The 24,450-nt window shown below is 43.3% G+C and overlaps 2 protein-coding genes across 6 annotated transcripts in view; one reads left to right on the top strand and one right to left on the bottom strand.

Moving 5' to 3' along the window:
• The window catches only part of CKAP5 (cytoskeleton associated protein 5), a 55,956-nt gene extending 49,446 nt beyond the window's left edge, over nucleotides 1–6,510 (top strand). The window contains exons 41-45 of one of the 3 annotated variants that reach the window (XM_027641945.1): nucleotides 81–215; nucleotides 743–826; nucleotides 920–1,079; nucleotides 2,854–2,942; nucleotides 4,118–6,510. In XM_027641945.1, coding sequence (XP_027497746.1) covers nucleotides 81–215; nucleotides 743–826; nucleotides 920–1,079; nucleotides 2,854–2,942; nucleotides 4,118–4,372 — 723 coding nt within the window. In that variant the 3' untranslated portion in view covers nucleotides 4,373–6,510. Of the gene's footprint in view, nucleotides 1–80; nucleotides 216–742; nucleotides 827–919; nucleotides 1,080–2,787; nucleotides 2,943–4,117 lie in introns of all 3 variants that reach the window. The other 2 variants (XM_027641943.1, XM_027641944.1) reach the window with 2 other exon arrangements.
• A 1,191-nt stretch (nucleotides 6,511–7,701) lies between these two features.
• F2 (coagulation factor II, thrombin) lies at nucleotides 7,702–17,798 on the bottom strand. Of its 3 annotated transcripts, none has more exons than XM_027641947.1 (14): nucleotides 17,667–17,798; nucleotides 16,611–16,774; nucleotides 15,599–15,623; nucleotides 15,353–15,403; nucleotides 14,743–14,848; nucleotides 14,528–14,658; nucleotides 12,610–12,906; nucleotides 12,118–12,231; nucleotides 11,706–11,832; nucleotides 11,036–11,203; nucleotides 10,552–10,725; nucleotides 10,200–10,378; nucleotides 8,840–8,910; nucleotides 7,702–7,991 (listed from the first exon to the last, which is right to left on the bottom strand). In XM_027641947.1, the coding sequence occupies exons 1-14, from the start codon at nucleotides 17,743–17,745 to the stop codon at nucleotides 7,848–7,850; spliced, it is 1,830 nt and encodes a 609-aa protein (XP_027497748.1). In that variant the 5' UTR covers nucleotides 17,746–17,798; the 3' UTR covers nucleotides 7,702–7,847. The 3 variants fall into 3 exon arrangements, with proteins under 3 accessions (XP_027497748.1, XP_027497747.1, XP_027497749.1); XM_027641946.1 differs by having other exon boundaries at nucleotides 16,611–16,777; nucleotides 17,667–17,791; XM_027641948.1 differs by lacking the exon at nucleotides 16,611–16,774 and having other exon boundaries at nucleotides 17,667–17,733.
• Between the last annotated feature and the right edge of the window lie 6,652 nt (nucleotides 17,799–24,450).

Raw genomic sequence — 24,450 nt, 5'->3', positions numbered from 1 at the left:
TTTAAATTGAATGTTCATGCAGTGTCTAAAGTTTTTCCTTATTTTTTTTTTCTTTTTATTCTGCTTTTTTCTTGTTTTAGATCTTAGATCATTTAACAATGATAGACAACAAAAATGAGTCTGAGCTAGAAGCTCACCTTTGTAGAGTAATGAAACACTCCATGGATCAGAGTGGAAAAGCTGATAAGGATACAGAAAAAGGAGCTTCTCGCATAGTAAGTAAAGAAAATGTGTTGGTAGGGAAAAGGAATGTAAGGCAATTTAAGAAACAAGCTTAATTTTATATTTTTGGAATGTGCAGTAGTGATTGCCTTTCTGACATGCAACTAATGTTGGAAATACTCTTGTAATTTCCCTTTCATTTATGGCTGTTTTGGAAACTTGCTGTGTGTGTTTATGTGAGTATTCTGTGCATAACCCAGGATGAAGTGCTCTCCAGAACATTCAAGTGAGCAGCATAGCTTTATTGCTGCCTGATACTGCATCTGATCTACTAGAAGTTAACCATACCCAAACCAGGTTGTAAACACTACCTTCTCAGAAGAAGTCCTCCAACTTGATGATATCCCTCCTCTCATTCTGTGTAAACAGTGGCTATGTAGAACCCTGATCACTAGAAGATTTTCTTCATCTTGGAAGCTCTATATCCAGCTAGCAGATTTGAGGATGGCATGGGTTTGTCTGACTTCCATCTGGTTTTATTCACTTTGTTTTAAAAGTCTCCTTTTGTTTATTTATTTAGGAGGAAAAGGCTTCAAAAGCCAAGGTTAATGATATTTTAGCAGAAATATTTAAGAAGATTGGCTCAAAGGAGAACACCAAGGAGGTGAGTGCTCCCTTTCTGCACGGAAGAGGGTATGATACATTGGAATGGTGTATACAGCACTTGTAGTAATACCTAGGAACTCTTCCCTCCCAGGGTCTAGCAGAGCTATATGAATACAAAAAGAAATATTCTGATGCAGACATTGAGCCCTTCCTGAAAAACTCCTCTCAGTTCTTCCAGAGCTATGTGGAAAGAGGCCTCCGATTGATAGAAACAGAACGTGAGGGGAAAGGACGCATTGCTCCTTCTACAGGTACATGTTACAGCAAAACTGATTCATTTATGAGAAGCAGAGATAAGAGATCAGTTACATGTTTCCTGGTAGAAACTAATAATTGTAGATGTTTATGGATTTCTAAAGCAAGCCTGGTGCTTTTGTTGCTTCATGAGGCACTATTTGCAGGAATTATGCATTCTTGTTTACAAAAAAAAATTATAACCACAGTAAATGTGGAAAACATCTGAAAGGCTTGGTAAATAATTGGTTCTAATATGTATCCTGTAGTGTGGGTTGAACATTAGCCTATGTTTCCATGTGTCCAGTATCAAAAATTGGTTCTGCAAGGTATATAGCTGGTTTATAACCCCAAATCTTTGTTCATGAAGCCTAGCCATGATGAACAGCAACAGCAGTCAGGTTCTCCATTTACCTTTTTACCAAAAAGGTGCAGGAGGCTTTTTACGGTATTATTTACTATGGAATTGGAAAGCTTATTTTAAATAACTTGAACTGTTCCTCTAGCAGAATTTATGATGGTCCCTTTCCAATAAACTAGCTTTTTAATTGGATAAATTACTGTAAAACAGTTTGTTAGTGAGTCTTTTCATTGCAGATAAATACAAATGAGTATTTATTGCAATATTAGGGAGGGAATGTGACAAATCGTTAGCTGAGAGTAAAAACACAGTCTATCAAAACTTCCTTTAACTTTCGTTTCTTTCACATTTCATTGTGTCATGTCAGACTTTGTCCTTTTTTCTACTGTTGTTCCTTCTCCTATTCCTGTATTGTAGATTACTTTAGGAAGATAATGAGATTCTTTCAGAACCTCTTAAATGTGTTAAACTAGGTAGGACAGAAAATTCTGCCTTTTCATCCTAAAAGTCTGTACAACTGAGAACAGTTGTACAGTACAGCAGTTTTCAAAATGAAATTTACATTCTACAATTCTTTTTTTCCCTCCCTAACTATAATTTTGTTATAATAAAGGATATTGTTCCATATTGCAACAGTGCTTTATTTAGAGTAAAATATAAGTAAGTGTACTAAAAGTACAAATGCTTAACCTTAATTCTCCTTTATCTAGTTTAAATGCCCTTGCAGTAAATTAGTGAAAACAAACCCTTGTCTGTGCTGTCTTAGAATTTACAATTCATTTCGTAATTGAAAAGCTTTTTTCATCATGTGAATTCCTTTTCTAGTCTTCTGGTAGGGAAGCTTTAAAAACCTTGCTATGTGCCTTCCAGAAATAGCTCTTTGAGACTGAACTGGAAGAAAAAGCTTTAAGTTACACAAATGAAGTAAAGAGGAGTTAGGATCAGTGTTAAACCCAAAAGTGGTACTAAACTAGAAAAAGACAGAAGACTTCGAGTATGTCCCATCCTGCCAATTGCTGAGTTCATTCTGTCAGATGTTGTGGTTGGTTACTGCTGATCCACATCAGCATCTTCCTCTCTCCCCACTGTTGTCTTCAGCTGTCGACCTCAGCACTCCTGGAGCTGCTCTGCAGCCACTTCTTAAATTTCTCCATTTCTTTTCTTGGTTTTCAGTCGTCACTCTTGCAAGGAATTGGAAGTGCTGATATGTCTATACTAGCAAACGCAAATAGCTTGGTAGTTTATATATTGGTTAGTTCTTCATTCATTGCATCTTGTTTCAAGGAACTGACCAAGAGGCTTACTCTTTTTTGATGTTTTTAATTGGTTTTAACTTTTCTTCCTTCCTTCCCCTCATCCTCCAGGAATTTCTTCTCAGATGGAAGGAACATGTGTTCCTGTGTCTACCCACACTGTATCTTCCTCTATAGGAAACACAAATGGGGAGGAAGTGGGGCCTTCAGTTTATTTGGAAAGACTAAAAATCCTCAGGCAGCGTTGTGGCCTTGACAACGCAAAGGTATTGTACTTGACAACTCTTGTAAATCTCCAGGAAAGGAACTTGATTTGTACTTCTGTTTTAAAGAATTCAAATTGATTTCTCTGCCAAAGTCAGATTCTAATCAGAATTTATGATCTTTCATTATAGTGCATGTCCTAGTTACTCAATGCATGTCGCTGTGCCTAGTGTAAATGGCTTTAAACGCATTACTTGGCCAAGTAGGCTTAAGTTTCAGTCCACTCTGTCTGCAGTACTGGTGTGCATGCAGGTTGTTTCTACAACCCTGTAGTTTGGTATCTTCACTTGCTGGGTAGTTGAGTCTCAGAAAGGTTCAAATAACTACTGTTCTCTAAAAACTAACATATATTGACCTCTGAGTTGAATGATGTGGAAATTCTAGATCTTTCTGCTGTGAAACAACAATAAGAGCTGAATTAATTTGAAGTTGTATATATTTGGGGTGTATGAATACTGAGGCACAGAAATGTGGAATGAGCTTGGTATCGGAAACTGTGGACCAAAATCTCTTACAGTGCAGTGATCTATGTGCTAGGAATCTAGTGCCAGTTACTGAAATTTGCACTGGGCCAGGTGAGAAGTAATGTTCACTCTAGGAATAATTATCAAGGTACATCACTGTTTTAACTTGCATATCAGTTCACAGGAGGGGAAATATTTCCTAGATGATAGTAACAAGGTAAATAACTCTGGTGGAAATATCAATCAGTAAAAGAACAGTGAATTGACATTTTAAGTCTTTGGCAGGGTCCATCTTGCCAATTAATTCAAGTTTCCTCTTCTCATTCCTCCAGAAAACTCATTACCTGTTGGTACTGCACATAGGCATGGACTTTGTACTTGTGGTGTTAGAATTCAGGCTGTTTAAGACTGGCAGTCTGTCTCAGTAAAACACTGGTCTGCAGTGAATTTTTTGATCTTTAAAGACTGTAGTTCCTTTGTGTCCCTACTGACATGAAGTTAAATATTAACTACTCAAATGATAAGAATTGAGTATTTTAGTTAGCTTTGCACCGTTCTGACTTTATTGCTCCAGATTCACTTGTGTTGTAGTGGTCCTTCTGTTTCCTCTGTTTTCACTGTTTCCTGTGAAGATGAAAATCTATTGATTATGATTTGTACTTATATAGCATTTACCACTATATGTCTTAACACTTCACTTTCCCCCCTCGTAGCAGGAAGACAGACCCCCTCTGACGTCTCTGCTCTCTAAACCTACACTCCCTACAGTTGCATCCTCTACAGATATGCTTCACAGTAAGCTCTCCCAGCTCCGTGAGTCCCGGGAGCAGTACCAACACCTGGACCTGGACTGCAATCAGACTCATTCCTCTGGCATTGGAACTACTCTGGCTTCACCCTCTTCTGCAGCAGCCAATATTGATGACTTGAAAAAAAGATTGGAGAGAATAAAAAGCAGTCGCAAATAGAGAAGCAATGCTGTTGCTTGGGGCTGTCTTCAGCTTTAGTTTACTAAACTAGAAGTCTTCATAGTTAAATGGCCTCGTTTAGGCCTAATGTATACAAACTGGTTTATGTATAATACAGTGGATTTTGGGGGGTTGAGTCATTGTGGCACAAGTATTTGTACATACTCTGCTTCTCAGTGAGCATCTCTTTGACAATAGAAGGCTGTCTGTGTATTAGTTTTAGTGTACAGACCTGTAAACAACCATCCTGCTCACACTAGTTTCTCATAACTTGGGGTTTTTATTTGTAAAATTGTCTTTAAGATTTTTTCCTAGTTCTTAACTCTTAGAAGATCTTTAGTGATTTCACTTTTAATTTTGTGAATTCTTCTCCATGTAATCCTTGAACTGTTGATTCTGTATGGACACATGGCATGAAGTAACTAATTTAAGTGTCTTTTGTAAATAAAGTTTGCATTAACTATACCAGCCTCTGTAGGAACAGCAGCAACTGCTGGTTATAGGTCACTCTGTATTCCTGAATGTTAGTGACTGGGCATCTAGAAACTGAACTAAGCTATTCTTGACACGAACCTTGGGATTTGGATACATGATAAGGAAGATGAGTGGAAATATACTGTCTTTGGGTGCAGTCCTGAGACTGCACTCTTCTATGAGCAGTAGTGCATTTTTATGTAGTTCCTTTTTTATGTTTTGGAGTATGTTTCTGTAACTTGAGACTATTTAGTTTGCTGAAATGCTTATTTTAAATTATCTAGTCCTTGTGATGCCTTTTTAGCCAGATTAATCATAGTCCCAGCTGAGGGAGCTTTCTTTGAGGGAGCCTGCTGCTGTTGGTATGGAATAGACTAGCAGTGATGTACAGTCAGTGGGCTCATTCATCCTGAACTCATTTGGTTAAGCAGTCTTCCTCTTGCAGGTAGACCTCACCACTACATTCTTTTTGCTCTTAAACATCTGATGTCAGCAAACTCTACTAGTTTGTGTAACTAAGACACCTAGTAGGGCTAGTCTGAAAAAGCTGTAACCACTTCTTTTTTTTTTTTTTGAGAGTAATTAGCCTTTTTCAGAAACTACAAATATGAAGATGAAGACAGGCACACTGTGTATCCTTTCTAGCCCTTTCATTTCTAGGGAGGTGATGTGTTTTGACCTTACTACTGCACTTCCATGTGAGAACTGGTTGTGAAGCATACATTGCACATCTGTTCTGTAGCTAGAACAGAGTTATTAAAGAGTTGGACAGGCAGGCTTAAAATAGCACACTTCTGCTCTATATTTTAATCTGTTCCATGTAACTGCTGCTTTTGTTGTTTGCTCTGTGCACCAGCAGTCTCTGCATTAGGCCATTACTGAAACTGCCTTGCCTGATTACAGTAAAAATGTGGCTTTAAATTAGTACTTGTACAACAGATCTATGCCAGAGCTTCTGCAAATGTCTGAAAACTTTCACAGGACCCCTAGGCTGGGGTTGCAATTGATGTATTGCTGCTTGGTGCTTATGATGAGTTTGCACACTGCAATAGCAGGTGACTTGAGAGCGTTCTCCATCCTGTGTTAATTGATATGATGCCATTCCTTGCTCCACTACCTTGATTTAGTAGTCTCAGTCTCCTCTCATAACCTGAAATGGGCATGCACTTTCTTGTGGAACAGAGCTCTGTTACAAGTGGAGGTTGGCCCTTATTGGTAAGTGCTGAGTTTTGTGCACTTTACCTGGGGCAGTTTTTGAACAGTTTGTGTTGGCTGGCACTAGTTACTGCCACTACCTCTCAATTACTAGCTGCTCTCTGAAACTTAGTGACATTTAAATTAATCCATATGTTCCTTTACCATATCCAGCAGACATTCTGAAGAACTGTTTGTTAATTAGCTCAGGATGTTAAAACAGCAATGCCTGCAAACCTGTAAAAACTATTTTAAGTTTAAAGCTGAATTGGAAGTGAAATACAGGAAAATTGAGTAGCAGAAGATATAGTTTCTTTTTCTGAATGAGTTTTTGCCCTGTGTCTCTGTAGTGTTTGGTTGGACTCAATATCCCGGGAGTTCTGAACTAAAACTTGTGCACACAAATTAATAAAGCCTAATCTTTAGCCCAGACAATATTTAAATAACATTAAACTGACTTTTAAAAATTATTCCTCTGTATTGTTTGTAACAAGTCAATATGAACAGTGACTCATTCCAGAAACTCTGTGGTCCTGGTTCCCCTCTTAAATATGCAATTTGTCACAGATAATTGGATAGTAGTGAAAGGGTGAGCCTTTAAACATTAGAAGGGCTAAACATTTTCAGTGTCTTGTGCCTGTGGTTATCAATGACTTTAAACAGTCGTGGAACATGAGCTCTTGAGATTTCATTCCTCAGATGTCATTAAGAGGTTGGGTTTTGTGCTTTATTAGGGCAATGAAATTGGGCTACTTCAAGTTGTTTCCCACATGAGCCATCTTAAAGGAGGTGGCCAGGCACTAATATCAATAACTGTTTTTTTAGAACAACTAATTTCACCGTTGCCAGTTTCTGTGCCTTAATGGCATTATGAGCGAGGAGTTCAGGAATGAGGTGCCATAGAGAGCAAGGAGAGTTTTCAAATCTCATGATTGCTTTAAGAGAAAATTGGGCTGAACAAGTTGGCTAGCCAAGAATGTGTTTACTGCTGTACTGCTGGGTCCTCAGCAGTCCACAAATTGCTGCTAAAAGTTTATGAAAGAACTGATGCTTCTTTTGGGAGAGATCCCTAAACAGCCTCTATAAGACAAGCAAATAAGTATAGTGCAGGATGATTCCTTTGGAGGCCCTTTGACAATGCATGAATTGGTTCCTTCTGAATCTTGCTATGCAGGTGGAAAATACACAATGAGGGCCCAGCAGGACCTGCTATGTAGAAAGTTAGTGGAAGTGCTGCTTAACATATTGAAGCCCATATTCCTTTGCAGGGTGAATTGCACAGTGGTGCTGGTATTTGTTGCCTGCTGTTGTAGCTGAGAACAATGTCTTTATGGCTTTTCTTTTGACACTGGTGTTTTGTGTAATGCCACAGTTACCATCGGGTGCTTATCTCTGGTACGTTCTTGGTTCAAAATCTAGAACAGAAAATGAGTTGTCTTGAAGGGAGAAAATGGACAGTGCATGAGGGCACAGTTGTGCTTGCTGTTCCTGCCAAGGCCATCTTCTCAGGTCCATAATCTGTTGATTATAGCTGATGGAAGGGAGGAGAATTTGAAGCACAAAAGGTAATTAGCAATATAGCCAGTGCTATGTTACTCCTGGCTACTGTTATGGCTTAGATCCAAGTGCAACTAAACTCAGCATGAACAAAAGGAAGAGAATGGGTTTAAGAGCTTTTATTTTTGAAGGATAAGACTTTCCTTTGTCAAGTTGTAAGGATATAACTTTTACTTCAGGATCTTCTGTGCTTATGTTTTTAAGTGGAGCATTGTAGCAAGTCTGAGAGCAAGCAAGGTAAATGCTTCAACTATCGCCCGTATTTGTCAATGGCTTTTCGCATCCACTTTTTCAGGCGAAATACATGGGTGTAAAATCCATATTTGCCATCTCGGTCACATCCTTCTCCCCATGAAACTATTCCCACTTGATACCAACGGTTGTCATCTGGGTTCTAAAGCAAATAAAAAAATGGGATTGACACAAGGAGCCAAGAGACTTTAATAGAATCATGGAATCATTAAGGTTGGAAAAGACCTCCAAGATCAAGCCCAACCTTTGACCGAACACCACCCTACCAACTAAACCATAGCACTAAGTTCAAAGTCTGGTCATTTCTTGAACACTACCAGTGATGCTACCACTTGCATGGGCAGCCCTTTCCCATGCTAAAGCACCCTTTCAGTGAAGAAATTACTCCTAATGTCCAACCTCAACCTCCCCTGGCACAGCTTGAGGCCATTTCCTCTTGTCCTGTTGGTAGTTCTCTGGGAGAAAAGGCTAACCCCCACCTTGTTACAATCCTCCTTCCAGGTAGTTGTAGAGAGTGATAAGGTCACCCCTGAGCCTCCTTTTCTCCAGGCTAAATAACCCCCCCCTTCCTCAGCTACTCCTCATAGGACTTGTGCTCTAGATTTTCTAGCAGCTTTGTTGCCCTTTCAGATCTAAACCTTGTATGCACCCCAGCCTCTTTAATGAAGGATACTGCTTTGGGATTCAGACTGGCATCTCCAACAGAATTTGTTGGAGTCATTTTGTCTCTACTCTTAAACCTGTAAGTAAGAATTGGCCATCAGTCATGCATTCTGCAGCTGATCTCTATATCTGCTGAGAGCTCAGTATAGAAGTGGGGCTGGCTGACTGCAGGATTCGTCTCCAGGATTCAGCTTGGACACGAGCTGGGTTTGCTTCAGCCACTCAGCAGTCTCCACCTCTGCTGCTGTCTTTTAGACTGTTATGAAAGTTCAGCATAACACAAACCAAGCTCTCTATGTCTTACGAGCTTGAGCTTGTTGAACATACCTTCATTACAAAAGGTCCCCCACTGTCCCCTTCACAGGCATCTCCTCTCTTTGAGTCTTCAGGACTGTAACCTACAGCCAAGAAAAAAGTCAGACATTTGACTGTAGGGGAAGTGGCTGGCGTTGGCCATCTTTTCCTTGAAGTTGCATAAATTTTCTGAGACCCATGAGATAGATTGTTTGCTACTCCAGCCAACTTGGACTTAATAAAAAAACAAAGCAGTTTTCTAAATTTATATGTAAAACAGCTAACTCTGCTTTTGTCTTTGCAACATTCCTGAATTCACCCTCTCTGCTCTCATTCCTGTTTTATTAATGAGGATAGCCCTGTCAGTTGCCACTGTGTTCAACAGCTGTAGCTTGAGCTGCTGTGCTTTTCTCGTCTCAGAAACTTATTTGTAATACTCCATGTGTCCTTTTCTATCATTCTGTTTACTACAGAGGTATGTTGCTGTCCTCACTTTCACCTTCCTGTCACTGCAAGCTCTGTTTCTCCTCTCCCCCAGCTGTCTTCCTAAAGTCTCACTATGAAGAGGAACAGGATTTCACTTTCATTCCTGATGAACTAGACAGTATCTTTGCATTTTCCCATCACCTCTGTCTCCCTTTTTTTCTGTATGTCTGCATCTCAGCTGTTTTTCAAGAATGCTGTCTAGAAAAAGAAACCATAAGACCAGTGTATTTTCAGCACACTCATGAAATTGGCTTCCATCCTAACTCAAGCAATCACATGCGCTTACATGCAAGCAGCACAAACTTATTCAGAGATCACTGGAGGTTTGCTTGTAGGAACTGATAAAGTCTGCACAAATAAAGAATACAGCAGGAACTGTTAAACTCTTACATAAACCCACAGTCTTTTGATATCTTGAATTCTGTGTCTACTTCCCTTCTCACTGAAAAAGGGTATAGGGCCAGAAGAGATTTAGGAAGGTGGGAGCCTGTTGCCACAAAATTTGCAGGCATAAGTATGAATGGGCTCCAGAACATTGAGACAAGCTAGTAGACAGGATAATGGGTGTGCAGCCTTTAATTTAGGAAGTCACTGAATTGTTCTATGTACTGATGAAAAGATAATTTTATGTATGCTTAGTTCTCCACTGAATCAGCTGCTGCTGATACCTGGTGCCATTAGATTAGTGCCTGACACAGCTTGGTGTTACAAACTTCATTCATAGCTTTAAGTTCTACAGACTTTATGTTTTCTGAGAGCTGAGAAAGTTCTTATCACAGGGAGGTTATTCTTTGCGGAAGGCATTTGCAAATCTATCAGAAAGTAACCTTGCTGCATGAGCCCCACCAGGAGCTCAGAGCCCTCGTCTTCTCTAGCAAGTTGTACCTCTGTCTCCAGTGCTACTTACCTGCACAAAACATGTTGTCAGTGACTTTAATTTTGGTGGAATCCCTGCAGATACTTTGGTCTACAATGGGCACATTGAGCTGTTGCAGAACTGTGGGCAGGTTGCTGGGGCTAGTGGCCCATGTTTCTTTCAAGTTTCCCCAGCCAGTTACCCGCCCTTTGTAGCCTGCCAGCATCAGCCTGTGGAAGGATGCATGAATATAATCAAATGTTTTGTAACAGCTTTTTCCTATCTGGCTCTCTTGCTGCAAATAGCCTTGATAAGTCATCTTTTTCTGTCTTTTTTTTTTTTTTAAAGACTAGAGATGGCTTTTGTAGCCTGTATTTTTAGGACTGTAGGACAGTCTCCTCACCTCTGCACGACCTCTTTGGTAGGCAGGCAGACAGGATGGATGTAGTCACTAAAGATGACAGGTCTCCTTAAGTGCATGAGTGCAATGTCTCGGTCCATGTTCTCTTTCCAGTTGTACTTAGGATGGATGATGATTTTATCCAACAGAGCAATCTTCTCTTTATTCTTTTCATATCTGAAATAGTTATGAAGGAAAGAACTTGCTGTACAGTAGCAACTAAGAGTCTTCTGGGGTTCGTGATACTCTCAGGTGCTTTGTAACCTCTGAGACAATGCTGTCTTTACATTGGAGCACCCCTTTAGGCTTCCCATGCTTCTGCCCTCCCTTTAATCTTTAGGATCAGCAAGAGCAGCAAATGACAGCCCTATTAGATCCCTTTATTGAGAGACATGTGACATTGGTGTGATATTTCCTTGGATACTGAACTGTATCTCATTACTCCAAGAGGAAGACTAGTTCACTCTCACTTCATCCAGACTCTTACTTTGTCCTTACGTGCTTGCCAATCCGCACCAAGATGTCGTTTGTAGTTAAGTTCTTGTCCCATGGTGGGTAATAAATACAATGAGCAGCAGTCAGGATCCAGCTGTCACTGATGAGGCTGGCACCACAGAGCAGCTCCTGAGGAGTCTTTTTGTAGAGCATCACCTGCCTGAGAGATGAGGAGGAGGAAGACTTAGCAGGACTAAAGATATGGCTGGCTGAACAGGTCCCAGTGTCATGTGGAAAGTGCAGAATTTGCAGTGAGCAGGGAAGAGCATTGCACTGTACTGGCAAAGAGAACTGCATAAGTGGCTCTGTAGCAAGTCTTCCCTGGACACGTATGTTCTGTGTAGTAGGCCAATTACCCCATTTCTTTCATCTAGAGAGGTTCCTCATCCTTTCTGCTCCAGCAATGCTGGAAAGAGGAAGAGAGAAAGATGAAACACACCAGCACTCTTTCTTTCCCAGGTGGTTGAGTACTTAGCTCAAGAGGTGAGTTTCTTTCCAGCTATGTTACTACTGCCCTATCAACCACTTGGAGAAGTTTTGATAAGAATCTATAATGTGTGCGTGCTGCCTGAGATAAGAAAGCCCTTTTATTTCTACTTTCTTGAGCTGGAGAGAAGGAAGACACAATTCCTTATGAAAGACTATGCAAAGATAATACTTACCAGGGGGAGCTGCCAACTTCTGCGTCATCTCCATGGACAACTCTGCCTCCCATGTAGGACTCCAACAGCTCCTTCTCACTTTTGTCCGTTACCTTCTTCTTCTCAAATAAAGGACGAGTGCCACAGTCTGAAAAAGTAGGCATCTGGCTTTGTTACTTACCTGATTCACCATGGAGAACTGTCCTTTGCAGTCATCATGCTAAGCTGGAAGATCCTAGGAAGGAAGTGCTCACTAGCTCCATGATTGTAACTAGATATTGACTTCTGAGAGTTCTTCAAGGAATTTCAATACCTTCCCCTGCTTTTAACAGCATTTGTCTATCTGATGTTTCTGAGGAACAGTGAGTGCTCTGTGGGAAGAAGCTACAGCCTTTCTACGAACTGTGATGCTGTTTCTAGAGTTTTTGCTCACCTGCTTCGCCTGAACCGAAAGTTTTGTCATCAAAGAAGGTTCTGAACTCTTGAGGATGAGTAGAACGTCCTGATATTCCCTCCCCCTCTACGTTCTCCTCCTCTAGCAAGCTGTCTGAGAGAGATGGAAAGACAAACATGGTAAAAGGCTTAGCTGTAGTTTCCATAATTATCATCAATGTAAATGTTCCTTTCTACACACAGTGAGTCTGATGAAGGAATGATGTTTTAAAACCACTGCTCTTTTTAATGTTCCTTGTCCACCATTGTGAGTTTTCAGGGAGAAGAGAACCCGTGAGACACATAACAGCACTGTGTACCTAAGGCAGGTTAGTACATGTTATATTTGGACAAACAGGACTCCGACGTACATGGTGCATGTACATCCTTGTCTACACCTCCCAGATCAAGCACTTCACCCTAGTGGCATGTACTGGTTCTATTTGCTGCTGCCTCACAAGTGTGCCTACCCAAACCTATGCAGACTTCTCACCGCAGTAGTGCAGATCGCAATAGTCAAAGTAGGGTGGTTCATCCGTGACACACCAGACACCCTCATCGTCTCTGTCTGGATTCCGACAGTAATTCTCCAGCAGCTTCACCTCTGGGTCAAGGTGCTTTCCATGGAGCACCTCTTTGGCTTTCTCAGAGTTCCACGGCAGACACTTAGCTCCAGACACAGTGACTGAGAGGGTCCCTGTGTAAAGCATGCCTTTCTCTTGTTCACAAGGCTCCTCTGGGGGAGGTGGTGTGACTCGAGGAGTAAATGGAACTGTTGTCCTTTCTTCACCTAGAAAGACAGAGAGCTGTGATTTAAGCCATAGCTTTGCACTTAGAAGTACTGTTAGTGAATTGCACCAGTGCCCCTTTACAAAAGCCTAGAGTTCCATGGGCATCCCATTACGTTTGGGAGCTCCTCCTGTGCTCCCATGCATGTGGTGGCCCTCTAAAATATTGCAGTGTCAGGTGGCTCAACAGTAGGTGAGGTGAAACTGGCACTATTCATCACACTTTTCTTTGTCACTAAGATGTGAGGAACAATATTGTGTTCATTTCTGGGCATCTTTGAGAATCAGCTCAAGGGATAGGTAGGTGCCTCCAAGCATCATAATACTGCTGTATTAGAACCTTATACGCAAATGCATAATAACTAGGCCATATTTGGGGGAGCTTTTTACTGTGATATGCTACTAAAATGGCAAAATTTTACTTTTGCCAGTGTTTCTAAATCTAATGATAAGTGAAAAATTTTCCTGCAAGACTTTCCACACTTTTTCTTTCAAGTGTTCTAATGGCTGCAAACTTTAAGCAGCATTTCCTGAGGGAGTGGACACCCAATAATCTGTCCTGTGGCAGTTGCTTGACCTCAAGCTGCCTTCTCCTTGTGCACAGGGGGAGAGACCCCCCTGTTTGACTATTCATCCTGGGGCACAACAGCCACTGAGCAAGTAGCATTCACCCTAATCAGTGAGGCTGCTTCTGTTTGATTGACTTGTGTCACTATGATTACAAAAGAACTGTGCACAAAGCCAAGGCTTTTTTAGTCCTGCCATATCCATGCACATGTAAGTGTAACTGTAAGCTACTGTAGGTCAGAAACTAGTGAACAGAGATAGTACAGATGCCTGATTGCCTCAAAGCAGAGCAGTATCTCTTTTCAGTTTGTCATACTGCAGACCACTATGACAAGTATGACCAGGCTTTTAAAACTTCAGAATGCCCCACGGTCAAAATGGTTGCTGACCTCTCCGACTTTCACTTAGGGTTGTTGCCTTTAGTCTCTGCTTTTGGAAGAGACACTTCTGCTGTGAGAAGCTTCTCTGCTTTCTACCAGTTCTTCTGAGACAGAGGCCAAGTCCCAGGGGAGACAGCTCTGCACTGGGGGGGGAAATGGGAACGTATTAGTGTAGGGGGAGTCAAGTGCAATGAAAAGAGAAGGGCATCTTCTCTTTTCTTGAGTTTGTGGGTATTACACTGCATGCCTCCACAGAAGTGAATGTTAAGGCAGACAGTTAAGCACAACCTGTAGTTATTTTGTCCTAAAGGTGGGAATTCAGACCAAAAAACAGTATGACTCATGGCTGTCACAAATTAGAGGCAACTGAGCCGGGATTTTGGGATGACTCTGACTATAAAAAACTGTAGTAGATTCCAGGGGACTCCTGACACTGGATTTAACTTAGATTTGGATTAAAGTAGTCTAGAGAAAACAGCATATTATGTATGAGCAACTCAATAACTTTTCTTCCTCAGCTGCTTTATCCTTTAAGATACAGCTTCTCTACTTCTACTAACCTCTGTTCATGTAAGCTCCCTCCCTCCTAACCCTCTCCTTGACTGATTTAGTATCAGTCTCAGTGCAGTGTTTGCTGTGAGTGAAAGGTGTTCTGGAGTGTAGTGCTGAGGCATACCACACACTGGGACAGGACACTCCTCCCGTTCCACTGTTGGGTCTCGGGTGTAGCACCACGGGCCTTCTGAGTTGTTGTCTGGGTTCCTGCAGTAGTTCTCAATGAGATTGGGATAAATGGTGGCATTAAATCTATGAGAAAAAAGCTGGTTAGGCTAGGAAGGAAGGAAGGACACCTTGGAGAACCCTTTAGGGGTATGCAGGAGATAAACTTACTTAGGAATATGTGGATATTTGCTTGTCCACACTTGACATTCAATCCCTGATTTGGTGTAGCTAATTGTTCCCCGATAGTTCTGGCCCAGCCCAAGGGAGCAGTCACCTGTCAAAATCCCAACATGGTGTAAGCCAGGGTCAATGGGACTGGATGTTGCATTTTCAAGGTCAGAGGTACCATCCCTCATATCCCTTTAGCTTTTGCTGTGTGCAGAAGCCTGCACAAGCACAGTCATCCTCTTCCTATGAGAAGAGCACACAGCCTAAGCTCTCTCTGCCTCATCAGAGGGAGCTATCCCTGAGGGTCTGTGCTTTGCTTTGGCTCAGAGCCCTTCTGAGAGGCTGCTCACCTTAGGCTGCACCTGACTGTGTCACAAGGAAAAGGATATTTACCCCACGCTGTTTCAGTGTGCAGGTCAGGCTGTTTGTGAAATTGTTAGTGGGGAAATAAAGAGGAAGAAAGAATTCAAATTCCCCTCCTGATATTTTTCTTTATAATTGTATGGCTTCTCCAACTTTAGATTATTTTTTTTCCTGTACAAGCTCTGCAGGAAGCAAGTTCCTGGCACTCACTGTATCTGGGAGATTGAGGTCAGCATGAATTTCATACCTTCTAGACAAGCATCCAGAACTGTCCTGGTCATTCTCTGGCCCTGACATACTAGCAAAATCAGAAAAAAGAAACACATATGAAAGGAATCCAAATAAGCATCATAATTTGAATCAGTTTATCATCTAGAGACAAAACACAAGTGCTTTGCCCAGAAAGTGAGCTCTTGAAAGAGCCACTCTCTCCAGGATGGGACAGTGCATCCTAAGAGACAGTACAGTGCCTGCAGGACTTGAAACAACTTACCTTGGTATTTTGACCAAAATGCCTCCTGTAAAAAAAAGAAAAAAAACAATTAGAAAAATATGTATTTAGAGACAGAGAACATCAGACCTTGCTTGGCTACTGCAATTCAAACCAGTAAGAGAATGCCCCATTACAACAAAAGGAAAGACTAACATAGCTCTGTTTATACTAATTAATACAGAGTTCAACAAAGCAAAAAATCTGATACAAAACCACATTCCCATGCATCAGGCTCAGGATTAAGAGAGTACTGTTTTTTCTAAAGAGATTAAAGATGCTTACAACCTTCATCAACCTGCAGAGAAAGCAACGCCTTCTACAGTGCAGTGGGCTACAGTGCAGATATCCAAGCAGCTGAACCTAGAACTTCTAAGTCCACAGATCACATGTAGGTCAGCTGTTTAGATCTACGTCTCTCCTGTGCAGCCTGGGTCTGATTGCTTTAGAAGTACTCCACAGAGGTGGTGTCTTGTTGGCTTAGGCTCCTAACTGTTTATCTGTTGTATTCTTGGGTGTGGAATTCAGCATGGACACCGGCCTTGGGGCTAGGAGCAAATCCCAAAAGGATGCAGCACAAATTTAGTAGAGTGAGTTTGGAAACCAGAAAAGGGGACAGGATGTGCTAAGGCTTCAGCTCAAAGGAGTTCGAGGCATCTGCACTCAGTGTTTGGCTGCCAAGCCAGCTCTTCTGTGAGTGTCTGGGACTTTGGCAGCTCACATGTGTGAGGCACCATGCTGAGCTAGTAGAAGATGCTACTCCGGACCCATGGGAAGGCTCTCTTCAGTTCATGCAAAGAGAGGGAAGAAAAGCAACCTGAGCTTTGAGCTGCATTCCCTGGAGTGTCTCCAGGAGCAAAGCTCCCTAAGAAAGCCTGAGCTCTCCTTGGGGCCCACACACACCAGCCTCATCTTTGGTTCACAGAACTGAGTCCCTGGCTGTGTGTGTGATCTGCTGGTCTCTCACTACAGAGGCTGGCTGAGGGAATGTTTCCTTGGGAACACCTATACATACCGTCTGATCGGTGGATTCAAGGGCTTCAAAAGCCTCCTCATAACTGCATGTCTCCTCCAGGCACTCTCGCTCCAGGTTTCCCTTAAGCATCTCTTCTAGAAATCCCTTGTTGGCACGTCGTGGGCGCTTGAGCAGTGACAGTGCCTGCCCCTTTTCCAGGAAAACTACCGGGTCAGAATATTGCCAGTCAAAGGGCTGCCTGCAGCTGGAAGGCCCCTTTGTCTCCCCTTGCAGTTTCCAAAAACCACAAGCATGGTTGATGTAGTGATCCCACAGCCCAGCCTCCCACAGTGCACCATATAGGAGGAGAAGCCCTGTCTTGTGTACACCTGATGATCAGAGCAGGCTCTCTGTAATTCATCTGTCACTTAGGTAACAGAAGTGAAAGGAATCCTGTGCTTCCTCAGCAAAGCTGCTCTGCTGATTTGCAGTTAGGTAGAGGCTTATTTGCTTTGAGCCTGCTACTGTCCCTGCAGCCACTGTATTTATGTCTTTCCAGCCTCAGACCACTGCGATAAGCACAGCCTGGTTCCATCTTCGTGTTCAGAGACCGTGATTTGAGACCTGTAAACAGGTTCATCCCCCACACAGTAGGGCATCATACTAAGAAAAGACAGATGAATTAGAGGCTCTCATAAAAGGAGCAGTAAGCAGGAAGGCGGCATACTCTGTATGACCTAAAGCTGTGATAAGGAACAGCTGGGGAGGCAATGGAGAATTGAAGCCACCCAGCTCAGCTGAGGAATTCTATCCCCAAAAGTCCCACAGTTGTGTTACACATGATCCTGGACTGAGCCATATTCTGTCCCCTGCCATTTCCCAGGCCACCCAAAAAGTCCACTACGCTGTTGTCACCAGCTGACAGATGCTGGTTGCATCATCCTATGCTCACTCCACTCTCAGCACCCTTTTGATTTCAACTTCAAGCTTTTAGCAGGTCTCCTGACTTACCAAGAAAACCTGCCACCTGCTTTACCCCTGGAAAGAAATAATCCCATCTTTCTTCCTGCTGTCACCCACTAGTACTGTCCTTCTCCCTCTGCCATTGAGTCTTACCTCCAGCATGGCTCAATGTGAGGTGCAAAAGGCTGGAGAAGAGCAGGCCCTTCAGTATGCTGGTGTTGGTGTGTGCCATGCTGTACAGCCCTGGCTGCAGGGGAATTGCAAAGGAAGCAGAATAAGTGGAGTCACAGCCCCGCTGGGTTAATATTGAACCAGAATGAAGAAACAGGACTACAGAGGTCGTGGTGTGTCAGGGACAGTGGGACTGAGGCTCCTCTCTCTTGGCATCTCTCCCTCTCTTCAGAGCATCTTCATTTTCTTACTTAATTAACATCCTATTGAATAACCGGGAAGATGTCATGGGGAGCAAGAGGATAAGCTTGTCCCAGGACACACGGAGAACTTGGGCTGGCACGGAGAGGAGCTTTCTCCTTTTCCCTCACCTTGCTCCCATGAAGCTCTTGGCACCATCACTGCCTCCCCACCATGCTGACTCTTCTCAGAGACCTCTTCTCTAGTAGCCTTGCAGGCAGCAAGAGAGCTCCTTAGCCACTCTCAGTCCTCCTCTCTTTAGCTGCAAGCCCCTCTACTTCTCCCTAGAGTTCAGTTGTCTTTTCTCCCTGCAGTTATCAGCAAGCTCAGCCCCAGCTATTTTGGCACCAGAACATAGGGTTTGTCTCCCCCTTCTCCCTCACCAATGCCAAAGGAGTAGAAGGGGTGCCTTTAACAGCCCGTTTGGAATTTAACCAGTTAGGTCAGCAATGCCCTTGGCAGTGCATACTTCCCACTGCCTTACAATTCCCTGCTGAGCGGAGGAGGATGAAGCTGCATGAAGTTTGGGCTTCCCATTTTATTCCCCCACAGTGGAACACACTAAAGCACATCCAAAAAGGAAACAGAAGCTCTGACAAGCAGGGAGCTAGCATACCCCAAACTAGACAGGAAAACAAGGGCTTCCAGGAGCAGAGAGGCAGGACTGGTTTGGATGTCATGACATCAGTTAATAAGTCAAGAACTGCGCTACCAGAGCTGGGAAAGCTCTAGTGATTCCTACAGCAAGCAGAACATTGGCAGAGTGAAAAAAAACCAGTGGGAGTAATTTCAGGAACAGCCACATGGCATGAAAGTGCTTTCTGCCAGCAGGGAGCATGTTTTGTGCTGAGCCTCTGTGCAGCAGATACATCTGTGATGTTTATCTCCATAGAAGGAGTGCAAATATTAGCATTAGGGTGGCTGAGGAATGACTCTGTGGCCACTGGTACAAAGAGCAGTTGCAGAGGCTCCCTCATTCATTTAAGAATGTCTCCTGTTCTCATCCACACACTTGCTCCACCCCTTGAGATTTTGGTGAGACACTTTTGGGAATGGCTGGGATGCCCTGAGTGGAGACGACTTGGGTGGAGAAGTGTTTCTGAAATTAGACACAACCCTACAAACAACCCGTGTTACTTAGCTGGGAAGCAGCACTTAGTCAAAGAGCACAGGCAGGGACAGGAAGGAGGCATCAAAGCACAAACAGGTTTGGGAAGAGTGGTGAAGTCAGAGGTGCTGCCGTGTCCTACACAGCAGCCACCTCCACTCCTTGCTGTGGGATGGGGCGCAAACAGTTTCCAATATTCTCAGTCACTTTTCTTCATTCCTGAATCTCTCTCTGTCTCTTATTATAATAACCAGGCAGCCCTTACACCGCAGCTTAAGTCAACATTGTTATGCATAGATTTTTAACATCTTCTTGTCTTCCCTTTAAAGGAAAGGCGTTAGCACCTTTCATGGTATCATGCAGTATATAATGCTAACAATAAGCAATGCTACACTACGGCAGTTAAGCTTGATTATCAGAGAGGTATGTATATCTTCCAATACTTATCTATGCCATCTTTCTTTAGTATTACTTCTGTTCTGGTTCCTATATTCATTTTGTTGCTTAACCACTTGTTTATAGAAGCCTTACTGAAACTGATGATTCTGTCACTATATTTGGCTGCTTCTTTTCCAGTTGCTGTTCTTCTTTCTCCTTGTGACATAGGACGAATCCACTTATCAGGACAACTATGTTGTTAACTATAACTGCTGAAGCCTTTTGTCTCTAGATTACTCACAGTTACATTCATCACTTAAGTGTCTACTATTTCTTTACATTGGTTGTGCTTTGTAAATTGGAGATTTTCACTACATCCTGGGACATTTTCCAGCCCTTCTGGTATCTTACAACAATGTTAGTAATTTGAGATGCTGACTCTTCACATTGTGGCCTTTTCTGTTCTGTAATGTGCTTCTAGGGCTCCTCTCTGTTTCTCTCACTCATATGGTTAGCCTCTGCAGCAGCACAGCATGCATAAGCTATCACCTCTCCAGGGGTTTTGACTTCTACCCCTTCAACATTTAACTCTTCCACCTGTTCACCATTCATATAAGCAACTCATTATCATTTCATTTCCTTTCTACCTTCACCCACTCATGAATGATGGATGCTGTTTTCTTTCTTAGGACAAGAGAGTTAAGATTCATAGCTTTACCATCCCACAGTTCTGGCTTTTAACACAGCTGGGAGTTTTGATCTCTTTCCCTCTATGTGTTGACTCTTCTTTTTAAGTGAAGAAAGCCTTTAGCAATTTTTTTTTTCCTATGTAAGTATTTTTACAACTTTCAGGGAGCAGAATATAGAAGGTTTGTCCTTGGCCCATTTTCTTGGGCCTTTGTCTGCTCTATGACGGAGAGTTTGCTGGTTCAATAGTTGGGGTATTTATCAATATGTTCCTGAAGTGAGTTATACAGTTTGATCACAGTTTAATCAAAGTAACACTTTGGATACGATCACAAAGATGAAACCCCATCCCCTCACACAGGGGTTCCCCTGCCCCTGAGGACAGGGGAGCTGCTGAGTCAGAAGGACTTTAGGACCCAGAGAATCATCCCCTTCCCTTGTAGCCTGCTGCTGCCTTTTAGTTCAAACCCCTTGGTCAGCTTTAAGCCAGTTTACAAGTTGGCCAAGGGCTGAACCCCGAATGTGGTGCGAAGTTTAAGTGTAATACTGAAGTTCACATGCATGCCTGATAGCCGGTGAGCCCTGCCAGCATGAAGGACCTCGATTATCCTAAAGATTTGTGCACTTGTCACCCCAGAGTGCTGCAGCAGCACCCCAAAGCCTTGGTGAAGCCCATGCCAGCATATGGGACCAAGCAGGTACCTATCCTTTTCCTTGCTATCCTTCTTTCAGTAAGGTGTTTCTCAGCAGGATGCTGCCACCTACACCAAATGTAATGCACTGGTGCAAGTGTTTGTTATGGATCCCAGTAAGAAAGGCATTCAGAGCCCACAATGTAGTAATTAAAAAATACAAGAAATGGTAGAACATTAGATAATCCTAGACCCCTTCAGATGCTGCAAACACCAAGCTATACAGCATTGGACAGTATCTACTCAGGCCATGGCACCCTGTACAGATCCTATCCATTTTGAAGTTCACCAGCATTATGGTCTTCAGGGCTTTTGTAGGATTTTCTTAAGGAGTAAACAACTTTATTCATCATTTTATTGTCAAGCAAAAGGATTTTCACATAAGAACATGGTGTTTTTAAGATAAAGACAAAGACATAGTCATGGCACCATCACCAGGTGCCCAGTCAGAGTCCCCCTATGGGCTCCTCAGTCAGGATTAGTCAGCTGAGTTTATCTTGCAACCAAGTGATACGTGCAGCACAGCACAGACCTGCCCCAGCTACTCAGATCAACTCTTAGGTGATCAATGTTTCTGTGAAGACCTCTGAATTCATAATTGCTCCTACTATTTCTCTCCTGTTACCTCAGAATAAAGAAGCAGGTCAGCTGTTCAAGAAATAGGGGCCTTGGTTTTCCCCTTCCCTTCCCCCCCATTGCTCCCCTTTCTCTCCCAGTTCTGATGTGACAGAGGGCATGTGCTTCAAAACACAGCATACAAGCCCAGCTCCAGTAAGAACACTCTGCAACTGTGTCAATATTTGAGTTTGGATAGGCACCAAAGAGGGAACAGTAGGAAGCACTGCAGCTTCAAATACGAGCCCCCCTCATATGCCTGTGCTCCAAGCACTCAGGGTAAAGACTCAGCTCATGTGCCCCCTGACTTTAAAGAAAATAGTTAAAGACACCCAATGTTTATCATTTGAATTCACCTTCCATCCTCACTTCACATCAAAGTGTCATGGATCTGACTGTAGCACTCTGTCTGCAAACCAGTCAAAAAAGTTTAGGGGAAAAAAAAAGTTTAATGTAGAAAACCGCAAAGAATGACTTTTCAGAGTGTCACATGACTGCATTCATAGAACCCCAAGAGGAAACTGTGCTACTGATGTTTCCCCTGTCCTTTCTCTTTTATATGCAGTGGGCGTAAGAAACCCAGAGAATTTAAAGCCACTAAACAAAAAATTTGGGGGAATTGCAGATGTTAGAGAGGCACAAGACAGAGAGCAAGAACAGCTAAAACTGAGGATGCAGCAAATGAAAGTGGTGTTTGTATAACACATGAAAAAAGAGTGCAGAGTGGGCAAGTCTGAAAGACCTGTTAGGTCTGGTATTGTCAGTCTCTTCCTTTGAGGTCAAGTTCATGGCATTGGGAACTATGCACTTCCTTCCTGAAACAGGACCAATTTCCATCAGCATGCTTCAGTTGACAAACAGGCACTGAAGAAGATGGAGCAGAGGGAATACTGGGGTGTAGTTGTGGTGGTGCTGTCTTTTAGCTTTTTGGTGCAGGAGAAGGAAAGAAGTGGAAGAGAGGAATCAAGTATGTGAGAAAAGAAACAAGGGAAACAGACTAATGAACCCAACTTGAACCCAGAGAGGAAAGAGAAAATCTTTCAGCTGGGGACAGTGAAAATTGCACTGTATAATGCTATTTGCACAGTGAGACAAAACTCTCCTTTTCATGTCCTCAGACAGACTGTCCAGTCACCATAAGGCCAGGAAGCTGGCAGCAAGCAAACCAGGTGAGAGTGGAGAAGGAACACTCAGCCCTAGCTCCATGGCAGGACTTTGCTTCTGCTAATTGTGAAAAATGGTCTTCATATTACAAGATTACAGTAATGTCTGGCATGAGCATCACCTTCAAATATTTGATCAGAAGTGTTGCTGAGCTCCAAGAGTAAAAGCCCAGGAAAGCACCTTGTTGAAAAACAAGAATTAAAAAATCATGAAAGGGAGGCATTGTTCAAAGTCACTGCTTTGAGACATTTCCTGCCTTCCCCACAAGGCACTGTCACCAACTGACAGTGTGACAGAGGCGGAGCAGAAGCACTGCTCATTAACATTGTGGGTGTCTTCTCTAAGAAATTATTCCCATCAACAGCCAATGACTTCCCTGCACCAGGACTGGCATGTGGCATGTGTAGGCTCACAGCTTCAAGGAGCAGCTACTGCAAAGACCCACATTTACACAGGCAGTTACCCCCAAGACTGCTAATTCTGCCTGGGGCCGAGCACAGGGCCTTCTGGTAACAGAGACAAGAGAGCTAGTTTTTTTGTTGTCTTTTTACCTCATTTTAGTAATGAGCAGGCTGGGATAGTCAGGTCCCAGTCTCAACCTCCACCACTTCTGGATGATGACCATGTCACTCAGGGAGCGCATAAGCCTTGTCATACTGCGTGCGCACTTGTGGGCCAACACATGGGCCTCGAAGCTCCCCTCTGAAATATAGGTCTTGCCACACTCCATGTACAGGAAGGGCTTGTGGCCACAATGGACAAAGTGGTGCTTCTTGAGGTGGCAGAGCCACAGAAAGGCTTTATCACACTCCTCACAGCGCTACCTGCGCTTGATCATCTCCTTCTGGAACAGAACTTTTGCTGTGCGGTCTGGGCTGCCAGAATGACCCTCCATCAGCTCTGTATACTCCTCCTGCCCCTCAGGCCCCTCCAGTGGGCCCTTTGACCTCTGCTCCAGGGATGCCAGTCTGGAGTTTTTGAAAGCTTTGCTCTTCTCCTCACAAATTTCTACAGTCTCTCCTTCTGAAGAACTGGCCTGCTGGGATCTCTGCCCAGCTGTCCTGCCACAGTCCTGCAGGCACTTCTGGACCTGGCTGGCCAGGGTATGCACCTTGTATGGCTTGCCAGCCAAGTGAGCCCTGAATCGAACCCTACTTGTGGGAGACAACAGATCCAAGTCTCCTAGCCTTGCCTCTTTATGCCCCACCTCCACTTTTTCTGCTGCAGATCTGGGATCCACACCCTTGACCAATTCTTCCTCACACTTGCCATTGGCCTTAATGGTTGATATGGACTCGAGGTGCTGATTCTCAGTCCCCAGCACCTTGGCTTGCCATGGCTCATGTTCAGATGCTGTGCTTTCCTCTTCTTGCAGCCTGTGGAAATGTTTGGTGGATGGCCTGCTAACAGGGACATTGAGAACTGTGGTTTCATCAGCTACCACCTTGGAGACATCGAGACCCGTGCACAAACGCAAAAGTGTTGTGGGTGAATTAACACTGGCTGTTGTTATGTGGAATGACTGCTGCTGGTTAAGAGGAACATTGGAGACAGATACTCTGCTATGCAGTAATCGTGAAGCTCTGCCATGAGAACCATTACTTTTATGACCTTTTTTTCTTTTAAACTGGTGAAGAGGGAAGAATCTCTGATCTCTCACCACAGACAGTACGCACGCAGCATTCCCAGTGTTTCACGGCCTGTATTTCTAGGAGATATCTAAGAATAAAACAGGGCGGCATACTCCTTTCTCGGCTGTCGGCTCTTAGAAGCGGCGCAAGGTCAGGACAGCCGTCTCGGAGGGGCTGCGGGACGCACACATGCCGGGGACAGCTGAAGGCGCAGACCCCCGGTCCGGGAAGGCCGGGCCGCTCTTCCCACC

This window comes from Corapipo altera, unplaced genomic scaffold (genome assembly GCF_003945725.1).
Source record: "Corapipo altera isolate COAL_440 unplaced genomic scaffold, ASM394572v1 23b, whole genome shotgun sequence".
Lineage (NCBI taxonomy): Eukaryota > Metazoa > Chordata > Aves > Passeriformes > Pipridae > Corapipo > Corapipo altera.
This window is presented reverse-complemented; position numbering and strand designations above follow the sequence as displayed.